At 35.7% G+C, this 11078-nt stretch overlaps 2 protein-coding genes across 4 annotated transcripts; both read left to right on the top strand.

The window, feature by feature from the left end:
• Nucleotides 1–338: 338 nt before the first annotated feature.
• On the top strand, nt 339–4502 carry LOC116110124 (chaperone protein dnaJ 10-like). 2 transcript variants are annotated; one of them, XM_031396353.1, is made up of 10 exons: nt 339–487; nt 855–960; nt 1251–1310; nt 1649–1731; nt 1951–2116; nt 2200–2329; nt 2958–3116; nt 3228–3400; nt 3880–3960; nt 4098–4502. In XM_031396353.1, exons 2-10 carry the CDS (start codon nt 874–876, stop codon nt 4185–4187), a joined length of 1029 nt encoding a protein of 342 aa, XP_031252213.1. In that variant the 5' UTR covers nt 339–487; nt 855–873; the 3' UTR covers nt 4188–4502. The 2 variants fall into 2 exon arrangements, with proteins under 2 accessions (XP_031252213.1, XP_031252212.1); XM_031396352.1 differs by having other exon boundaries at nt 852–960.
• A 1793-nt stretch (nt 4503–6295) lies between these two features.
• Nucleotides 6296–10500, top strand: LOC116110122 (chaperone protein dnaJ 10-like). 2 transcript variants are annotated; one of them, XM_031396351.1, is made up of 10 exons: nt 6296–6484; nt 6853–6958; nt 7249–7308; nt 7647–7729; nt 7949–8114; nt 8198–8327; nt 8956–9114; nt 9226–9398; nt 9878–9958; nt 10096–10500. In XM_031396351.1, exons 2-10 carry the CDS (start codon nt 6872–6874, stop codon nt 10183–10185), a joined length of 1029 nt encoding a protein of 342 aa, XP_031252211.1. In that variant the 5' UTR covers nt 6296–6484; nt 6853–6871; the 3' UTR covers nt 10186–10500. The 2 variants fall into 2 exon arrangements, with proteins under 2 accessions (XP_031252211.1, XP_031252210.1); XM_031396350.1 differs by having other exon boundaries at nt 6850–6958.
• The last annotated feature ends 578 nt before the right edge of the window (nt 10501–11078 follow it).

The following is an 11078-nucleotide window of genomic DNA, read 5'->3' as shown; positions in this document are numbered from 1 at the left end:
CGACATTGTCAGAGAAAACTTGTGAGATTGGTTGTAAGACTGTAAGTGTAGTATTGCCCTGAGAAATTAATGAATAGGGAGGCCGCAACTCACATAACGGGCCGTCTTTGGCCCATGGGTAACAAAAGGCCTTTATACTCTAGAAACTAGAATTGGGCCTGATATTTCTTGGCAGGGTCCATATTTGGGCTTGGGCCTGATAAAGTTTTCTTCTATTATGCTTCCACACGTGTAACATATCAAAATAATTACTCTGGTACGTGTGCATGTTCATGGCCAAAAAAATGACAGCAAACACATGTAAAATCGAAAAAAAACAAAAAAGGAGATCTGTTTGCGCTCAAGAACACGTTTAACAGAAGCTTCGGGTCCTAAATTACAAAACTAAAGTACTTTTGATTCATGTTGAGGTTATCATTCACATTATCATTCTGTCGTTGATTCTCTTTCTGGGTTCTTCATTTCATCTTCAGCTTCGTTGAAACAAGTAAGTTTAATCTTAGATTAGCTCAGCTAAAACTGAGCTTAGAATCATATGGAAGTTCAAGATTATAGATTCTTAATTTTGTTTTATTATTTTTCTTGTAATTACTGATAAACACACGGTAAAATAAGCCGGTTGTTTTTTATTTTTGCTAAGATTTATGTGTATGATTCATGTGGGTTCATAGTTTTTATCAAGGTTAATTTTTTTTTCCAATTTTTAGTTTTTATGGAATTAAAAGCCAATCCTTATCCGTTTAAGAGGTGCCCTTTATATAAGCTATTGTTTGCATGCTAATTGTTGTATAGTTATTTGTTTTGATGGTAATCATGAGGCTAATTCATTTTGGTCGTGTATCTGGTTTTAGAAGGTCTAGTAAAAGAAAAGCAATGGTGAAGGAGACTGAATATTATGATATATTGGGTGTAAGTGTTGATGCCTCCCCAGCTGAGATCAAGAAGGCTTATTACCTGAAGGTAATGTTTCGATTCTATCTCCCGTGCTTTTTTCGCTTAGGGGAATTGTGGGTAATTTGAAATGTGTTTATGTTTTATACAATTTGAAGCCAAAGTTGCAGCAGAACTTACCAGTTTTTGGGAGCAATTTTTATATGTTGTGGTTTATTGCCTTCTAAATTTGTGTTTCGAAATTGTCTAATGAGCACCTTAGAATGTAATTTGATGATTATATGGTTGGGAATTTTGGGGTTTTGTCTATGCTACATTCGATTTTTGGTTGTGAGATAGTTGTCCATGTTCTTTTGCAGGCACGGATAGTCCACCCAGATAAAAATCCTGGAGACCCAAAGGCTGCAGAAAATTTTCAGGTAAGCTTATACCTTTGATATATAAGAACTTCAAATATTATCATTTGATTGGTGTAATTAAACATGTTATTGTCCACCTCACTACTGTGAGTTTATCTTCAAATCCCAAGTTCGTATTATCAGAAACGGGAAATCAATTTAAAACAGAAAACTGGTTCGTTAATTTGTTACTATTTTGAATTTTTAGGTTAATTTGTGCATATTGTATCAATGTGCTTCTTTGCCTTTTTGTAAGATGCATTAAGGATTTATAAATCTCAAGAACCATATAATTTCTTTCCAGATTTTTTTGTTAACTTTCTTTCTATAATTTGTCTGGTTATGGTACATATTTAAAGGTACTTGGTGAGGCATATCAGATTTTAAGTGATCCTGAGAAGCGTGAAGCGTATGACAAGCATGGAAAGGATGGAATAACGCAGTAAGTTCATGTACTTCAAGCATTGCTTTTACCTGTTTCATCTTCTAGATAAACTTATAAAGAATTTGACTATGGTTTGTTATAATTATTCATCTTCAACCAATTTCCTTTCTTTCTTTTGTTAATGGGTGCCTCTTCCCCTTTTTTGCTATTAAAACATTTGTTTATTCCTGTGGAAAACATGAGGAAATTGGTGTCTCATATTGTTTTGCTTTGCAGTGAGTTCATGGTGGATCCTTCAGCTGTGTTTGGCATGCTTTTTGGAAGTGAGTTTTTTGATGATTATGTTGGGCAACTAGCGCTGGCTACGTTGGCAGGCATTGAGCTTGAAAATGAGTCGCAGGACCCAGAAGTTCGTCGGCAGAAAATGCAGGAGAAAATGAGGGTATATTTTCTTCACTAGTATTGTCAAAATGTGAGCTTTTTGATAGACCTGATTGAAGCTTCAACCTTTTTTCCAATGTGCAGGCATTGCAGAAAGAGAGGGAAGAAAAGCTCATCACAAATCTGAAAAATCGTCTTGAACCATTTGTTGAAGGCCGAACAGACGAGTTTGTACTATGGGCAAGTTCAGAAGCTCGTCGCCTCTCTGCGGCTGGTAAATTTTTCCTAGCTCCCCTCGAACCAGTATGCTATATTTGTTTAAACCTATCAAAACCTTAGTGTTGAATTTGGAAACCTACCTTAACAATGAAATATTCATTGGTCCCAAGAGCATGTCTGGGATGAGGACTGAAGTTCAAATTTTTATAAATTTGAAATTGTTTGTACTGCCAAGGCAGCGGCATCATGATGGAGCATGATGATGAAAAACTTCAACTTTAGTCCTCAACTGTCACTATCTATGGTTAATCAGAATTCCCTAAAGTCATTGAGCCATGAAGACATTTCTGGGTCTTCAAAGCCATCTTTTAGCTGCCTCTTGGAGTCTTAGTGAATATTTAATTCATCACTACTTACATGCAATGTCATGCACCATTGATCGTTCATAGCCTTAATAAAAAATAGGTTAGAGGATTAATTTATGGAAATTCGTACACTGCTTAGTGTGCATAAATTCTTTAGAATCTCTGCTGTTATGGGATGACCTGGTTTACATTCTGAACTCAGTTTTATGGCTTTTGAAAGGAAATCGGCTGTTTTTAAAAATACTATCCAAATGTTATCTCATTTGATTTTTACTACTTGTACAACTTGCATTAATCTATAACTGCTGCCCTCTGTAGCTTTTGGTGAAGCTATGCTACACACGATTGGCTATATTTACACAAGACAAGCTTCAAAGGAGCTTGGAAAGGACAAACGGTTTATGAAGGTGCCATTTTTGGCAGAATGGGTACGAGATAAAGGCCATCAGATAAAGTCGCAAGTAATGGCAGCATCAGGTACAACATTTCTGCAATTAGGAAATTTGTACTTGGTGAATAGGCTTGGGTTTTTATTTATGTTTAGACCTTCTAATGGACTCAACATGTTAATCATTTCTGAATGTCTAGGTGCTGTTTCTTTGATTCAAATACAAGAAGACCTGAAGAAGATTAACCAAGCAGAAAACAAAGAAGAGAACCTAATGAAAGCCATTGAAGATAAGAAGGATGCTGTGCTTCAATCCCTTTGGCAGATCAATGTGGTTGATATTGAATCAACCCTATCACGGATCTGCCAAGCTGTAAGTTCCATTTTTTCCTTTCTTAAGCTTAGAAAGTTTTGATGTATGCAGCATGGATTATGGTATGATTCTACCTATTTTGAGCTGAGTTATCTTTTCAGTTTACTATATTAACTTGCTAATATTAAATCTATTATGCAAAAGACTGTGCATCGCATTATGGCCTACTTAGAAACTTACCTCAAGTGTCCTTTACCCGAAATAGATGCAAGTTAGGCAGTGAAACCTGAACTGAATTCAATATAAATAGATGCAATAGTTCCATTCAACATTGTAGATGCAAAACTCCATCATAATTAATAATCCTGCCTTCCTCCAGATGTAATTTGATATGGCTAGTGAGATGTTTTACGCTATTGATGCTTGTGGAACTTATTATATGTCAATTTAAGACATAGTATGCATGCAGGGTGAATTAACATGAATAGTAACAAAATTTCTCTGGTTGCTTTTCTTGGCATTCTTTACTTCTATTTCAGGTATTGAAAGACCCTAGTGTGTCCAAGGATGTTCTGAAACTAAGGGCAAAAGGGCTGAAAAAACTTGGGACTGTCTTCCAGGTAGGTTTTATTTTCCTTTTACATTGGTGGTGATATTTGACTCAGTATCAGAACCTGATTTTAACCCTATAAGGTTAAAACAGCTGTTTTTCATATTATATGCATCATGTTGACATCTGATCGATCTCCATTCTCAGGGTGCCAAGGCTGCTTATAGCAGAGAAAACAGCCTCCGTCATGAAAATGAAGTTGTTGAAAAGAAGATAGAAGGTGGTTCAACATCGTAGTCCATCTTGGTAGTTACTTGAAACCTACTTCATCCTGATGTTAGTAGCGTATTCCATATGGACATTGGTTGGTTATTTCTTTTTCGTTACAGCTTCATAACCCATCGATTGAATTTCGAAACACTTTTTCTCTATTTATCTGGATTCTTTCTTTCTTGTAGTATAGCAGCCCGTCTTGGTTTGTTTCATCCTTGGCTCTATGTAGATTATGCATGTTCCTTACTGTTATGTTTATTGTTATGCAATTCAAATTCAAACCATGTATCTTAAATGTGTAAATTGAAAAATATGGAGCAACTGTGTTGCCAAGGCCAAGAAACTGTTGTGTGTGTGTGTGTGTGATCATTAAGCTTATGATCATAATGAAACAATTCCATTTGCAAAACTCTGTGCTGTTCAGATAAGTGAGACAACGTTTGAAAACTCTTAAAAGTAGTGTCTTGTCAACTTTCCATACTGCATGCTTTGAAGGTTGAGTGGAAGTTGCCATTAGGAAGACAACCAACGAAGGTGGTAGCAATTTACAACCAAGTGGAATCTCAGTTATATATACAGTAAACAAAAACAAAATTGTCTCCAGTTGCTTCAACCATTAAAAAGAGTAGTGGAGAAAAGAAGGATGGGAATTCTTCTCTAATTGACAATGACATGGTCCAAAAAGGCTGTAATGGAGTTGATACTATGCAGAGGAAATGAGGGTTGGATTTGGAAGAAGATTATCAAAATCATTATGAATTTAACTATGAAAAATCATGTCAAAATCTCTGTACCAATAGCTACAAAACAAGTGATTTCCAATGGAATCCAAAGCTGATTGACTCCGTTGAAGGTGTTACTACATTAATGAAAGGTTAGAGGAAACTTCCTAGAAGTGATTTTATTCGTCATTCTCTATGTCACATTACAAAGTTGAAGCAAATTTTGCAAGGCCATTATCGTTTCGTGTTTCTTCTACTAGAAAGATTTATGCGTATCTTGTTGTAATACAAACAGCCAAATGATAAAGCAAATGTTTTCTATTCACACTAAAGATTGTGTTTGGCATGATGGTTAAGGCGACTTGAGAATATTGTAGATATGCACACGGTCTCAAGTTTGATTTCTAGTTCCTGTACTATGGGCAAGTTCAGAAGCTCGTCGCCTCTCTGCGCTGGTAAATTTTTCCTAACTCCCCTCGAACCAGTATGCTAATTTGTTTAAACCTATCAAAACCTAGTGTTGAATTTGGAAACCTACCTAACAATGAAATATTCATTGGTCCCAAGAGATGTCTGGGATGAGGACTGAAGTTCAAATTTTTATAAATTTGAAATTGTTTGTACTGCCAAGGCAGCGGCATCATGAGGAGCATGATGATGAAAACTTCAACTTTAGTCCTCAACTGTCACTTCTATGGTTAATCAGAATTCCCTAAAGTCATTGAGCCATGAAGACATTTGGGTCTTCAAAGCCATCTTTAGCTGCCTCTTGGAGTCTTAGTGAATATTTAATTCTCACTACTTACATGCAATGTCATGCACCATTGATCGTTCATAGCCTAATAAAAAATAGTTAGAGGATTAATTTATGGAAATTCTACACTGCTTAGTGTGCATAAATTCTTGCCAGCCCATTTTTATAATTTCAATTTTTAAATATTAATAAATTTCAATTTTTTTTATATTTTTAATTCTAAAAATAGTTTTTAAATATTAATTTATTTTTTACTACTCATCAAATGAGATGAGATTAGGGTTTGGGAAAAATTGGTGTATATATGTAGGATAATCTTGTAATTAAATATATAGTATAAAGATAATTTAGGAAAATTAATACTAAAATTGTCGGGCTGGGCCGGGCCTGAAGGCATACCTAGGTCTGGCCCGTACCCGAGGTCGGGCCTTAAAATCAGGCCCAGGCCCAAGCCCAAGCCCGCGAACATCAGGCAAACCCCAACCTTTTCGGGCCGGGCCGGGTACCCGAAAAAACCGGGCCCATTGCCATCTCTACTTGGGCCTGATAAAGTTTTCTTCTACTATGTTTCCACACGTGTGACATAACAAAATGATTACTCTGGTACGTGTGCATGTGCATGGCCCAAAAAATGACAGCAAACACATGTAAAATCGGGAAAAAAAAAAAAAAAAACAAAAAAGGAGATACGTTTGCGCTCAAGAACACGTTTAACAGAAGCTTCGGGTCCTAAATTACAAAACTAAAGTACTTTTGATTCATGTTGAGGTTATCATTCACATTATCATTCTGTCGTTGATTCTCTTTCTGGGTTCTTCATTTCATCTTCAGCTTCGTTGAAACAAGTAAGTTTAATCTTAGATTAGCTCAGCTAAAACTGAGCTTAGAATCATATGGAAGTTCAAGATTATAGATTCTTAATTTTGTTTTATTATTTTTCTTGTAATTACTGATAAATACACGGTAAAATAAGCCGGTTGTTTTTTTATTTTTGCTAAGATCTATGTGTATGATTCATGTGGGTTCATAGTTTTTATCAAGGTTAAATTTTTATTCCAATTTTTAGTTTTCATGGAATTAAAAGCCAATCCTTATCCGTTTAAGAGGTGCCCTTTATATAAGCTATTGTTTGCATGCTAATTGTTGTATAGTTATTTGTTTTGATGGTAATCATGAGGCTAATTCATTTTGGTCGTGTATCTGGTTTTAGAAGGTCTAGTAAAAGAAAAGCAATGGTGAAGGAGACTGAATATTATGATATATTGGGTGTAAGTGTTGATGCCTCCCCAGCTGAGATCAAGAAGGCTTATTACCTGAAGGTAATGTTTCGATTCTATCTCCCGTGCTTTTTTCGCTTAGGGGAATTGTGGGTAATTTGAAATGTGTTTATGTTTTATACAATTTGAAGCCAAAGTTGCAGCAGAACTTACCAGTTTTTGGGAGCAATTTTTATATGTTGTGGTTTATTGCCTTCTAAATTTGTGTTTCGAAATTGTCTAATGAGCACCTTAGAATGTAATTTGATGATTATATGGTTGGGAATTTTGGGGTTTTGTCTATGCTACATTCGATTTTTGGTTGTGAGATAGTTGTCCATGTTCTTTTGCAGGCACGGATAGTCCACCCAGATAAAAATCCTGGAGACCCAAAGGCTGCAGAAAATTTTCAGGTAAGCTTATACCTTTGATATATAAGAACTTCAAATATTATCATTTGATTGGTGTAATTAAACATGTTATTGTCCACCTCACTACTGTGAGTTTATCTTCAAATCCCAAGTTCGTATTATCAGAAACGGGAAATCAATTTAAAACAGAAAACTGGTTCGTTAATTTGTTACTATTTTGAATTTTTAGGTTAATTTGTGCATATTGTATCAATGTGCTTCTTTGCCTTTTTGTAAGATGCATTAAGGATTTATAAATCTCAAGAACCATATAATTTCTTTCCAGATTTTTTTGTTAACTTTCTTTCTATAATTTGTCTGGTTATGGTACATATTTAAAGGTACTTGGTGAGGCATATCAGATTTTAAGTGATCCTGAGAAGCGTGAAGCGTATGACAAGCATGGAAAGGATGGAATAACGCAGTAAGTTCATGTACTTCAAGCATTGCTTTTACCTGTTTCATCTTCTAGATAAACTTATAAAGAATTTGACTATGGTTTGTTATAATTATTCATCTTCAACCAATTTCCTTTCTTTCTTTTGTTAATGGGTGCCTCTTCCCCTTTTTTGCTATTAAAACATTTGTTTATTCCTGTGGAAAACATGAGGAAATTGGTGTCTCATATTGTTTTGCTTTGCAGTGAGTTCATGGTGGATCCTTCAGCTGTGTTTGGCATGCTTTTTGGAAGTGAGTTTTTTGATGATTATGTTGGGCAACTAGCGCTGGCTACGTTGGCAGGCATTGAGCTTGAAAATGAGTCGCAGGACCCAGAAGTTCGTCGGCAGAAAATGCAGGAGAAAATGAGGGTATATTTTCTTCACTAGTATTGTCAAAATGTGAGCTTTTTGATAGACCTGATTGAAGCTTCAACCTTTTTTCCAATGTGCAGGCATTGCAGAAAGAGAGGGAAGAAAAGCTCATCACAAATCTGAAAAATCGTCTTGAACCATTTGTTGAAGGCCGAACAGACGAGTTTGTACTATGGGCAAGTTCAGAAGCTCGTCGCCTCTCTGCGGCTGGTAAATTTTTCCTAGCTCCCCTCGAACCAGTATGCTATATTTGTTTAAACCTATCAAAACCTTAGTGTTGAATTTGGAAACCTACCTTAACAATGAAATATTCATTGGTCCCAAGAGCATGTCTGGGATGAGGACTGAAGTTCAAATTTTTATAAATTTGAAATTGTTTGTACTGCCAAGGCAGCGGCATCATGATGGAGCATGATGATGAAAAACTTCAACTTTAGTCCTCAACTGTCACTATCTATGGTTAATCAGAATTCCCTAAAGTCATTGAGCCATGAAGACATTTCTGGGTCTTCAAAGCCATCTTTTAGCTGCCTCTTGGAGTCTTAGTGAATATTTAATTCATCACTACTTACATGCAATGTCATGCACCATTGATCGTTCATAGCCTTAATAAAAAATAGGTTAGAGGATTAATTTATGGAAATTCGTACACTGCTTAGTGTGCATAAATTCTTTAGAATCTCTGCTGTTATGGGATGACCTGGTTTACATTCTGAACTCAGTTTTATGGCTTTTGAAAGGAAATCGGCTGTTTTTAAAAATACTATCCAAATGTTATCTCATTTGATTTTTACTACTTGTACAACTTGCATTAATCTATAACTGCTGCCCTCTGTAGCTTTTGGTGAAGCTATGCTACACACGATTGGCTATATTTACACAAGACAAGCTTCAAAGGAGCTTGGAAAGGACAAACGGTTTATGAAGGTGCCATTTTTGGCAGAATGGGTACGAGATAAAGGCCATCAGATAAAGTCGCAAGTAATGGCAGCATCAGGTACAACATTTCTGCAATTAGGAAATTTGTACTTGGTGAATAGGCTTGGGTTTTTATTTATGTTTAGACCTTCTAATGGACTCAACATGTTAATCATTTCTGAATGTCTAGGTGCTGTTTCTTTGATTCAAATACAAGAAGACCTGAAGAAGATTAACCAAGCAGAAAACAAAGAAGAGAACCTAATGAAAGCCATTGAAGATAAGAAGGATGCTGTGCTTCAATCCCTTTGGCAGATCAATGTGGTTGATATTGAATCAACCCTATCACGGATCTGCCAAGCTGTAAGTTCCATTTTTTCCTTTCTTAAGCTTAGAAAGTTTTGATGTATGCAGCATGGATTATGGTATGATTCTACCTATTTTGAGCTGAGTTATCTTTTCAGTTTACTATATTAACTTGCTAATATTAAATCTATTATGCAAAAGACTGTGCATCGCATTATGGCCTACTTAGAAACTTACCTCAAGTGTCCTTTACCCGAAATAGATGCAAGTTAGGCAGTGAAACCTGAACTGAATTCAATATAAATAGATGCAATAGTTCCATTCAACATTGTAGATGCAAAACTCCATCATAATTAATAATCCTGCCTTCCTCCAGATGTAATTTGATATGGCTAGTGAGATGTTTTACGCTATTGATGCTTGTGGAACTTATTATATGTCAATTTAAGACATAGTATGCATGCAGGGTGAATTAACATGAATAGTAACAAAATTTCTCTGGTTGCTTTTCTTGGCATTCTTTACTTCTATTTCAGGTATTGAAAGACCCTAGTGTGTCCAAGGATGTTCTGAAACTAAGGGCAAAAGGGCTGAAAAAACTTGGGACTGTCTTCCAGGTAGGTTTTATTTTCCTTTTACATTGGTGGTGATATTTGACTCAGTATCAGAACCTGATTTTAACCCTATAAGGTTAAAACAGCTGTTTTTCATATTATATGCATCATGTTGACATCTGATCGATCTCCATTCTCAGGGTGCCAAGGCTGCTTATAGCAGAGAAAACAGCCTCCGTCATGAAAATGAAGTTGTTGAAAAGAAGATAGAAGGTGGTTCAACATCGTAGTCCATCTTGGTAGTTACTTGAAACCTACTTCATCCTGATGTTAGTAGCGTATTCCATATGGACATTGGTTGGTTATTTCTTTTTCGTTACAGCTTCATAACCCATCGATTGAATTTCGAAACACTTTTTCTCTATTTATCTGGATTCTTTCTTTCTTGTAGTATAGCAGCCCGTCTTGGTTTGTTTCATCCTTGGCTCTATGTAGATTATGCATGTTCCTTACTGTTATGTTTATTGTTATGCAATTCAAATTCAAACCATGTATCTTAAATGTGTAAATTGAAAAATATGGAGCAACTGTGTTGCCAAGGCCAAGAAACTGTTGTGTGTGTGTGTGTGTGATCATTAAGCTTATGATCATAATGAAACAATTCCATTTGCAAAACTCTGTGCTGTTCAGATAAGTGAGACAACGTTTGAAAACTCTTAAAAGTAGTGTCTTGTCAACTTTCCATACTGCATGCTTTGAAGGTTGAGTGGAAGTTGCCATTAGGAAGACAACCAACGAAGGTGGTAGCAATTTACAACCAAGTGGAATCTCAGTTATATATACAGTAAACAAAAACAAAATTGTCTCCAGTTGCTTCAACCATTAAAAAGAGTAGTGGAGAAAAGAAGGATGGGAATTCTTCTCTAATTGACAATGACATGGTCCAAAAAGGCTGTAATGGAGTTGATACTATGCAGAGGAAATGAGGGTTGGATTTGGAAGAAGATTATCAAAATCATTATGAATTTAACTATGAAAAATCATGTCAAAATCTCTGTACCAATAGCTACAAAACAAGTGATTTCCAATGGAATCCAAAGCTGATTGACTCCGTTGAAGGTGTTACTACATTAATGAAAGGTTAGAGGAAACTTCCTAGAAGTGATTTTATTCGTCATTCTCT

Source organism: Pistacia vera, unplaced genomic scaffold (genome assembly GCF_008641045.1).
Source record: "Pistacia vera cultivar Batoury unplaced genomic scaffold, PisVer_v2 Contig598, whole genome shotgun sequence".
Lineage (NCBI taxonomy): Eukaryota > Viridiplantae > Streptophyta > Magnoliopsida > Sapindales > Anacardiaceae > Pistacia > Pistacia vera.
The sequence above is the reverse complement of the archived record's forward strand: the minus strand, read 5'-3'. Positions and strand labels throughout refer to the sequence as shown.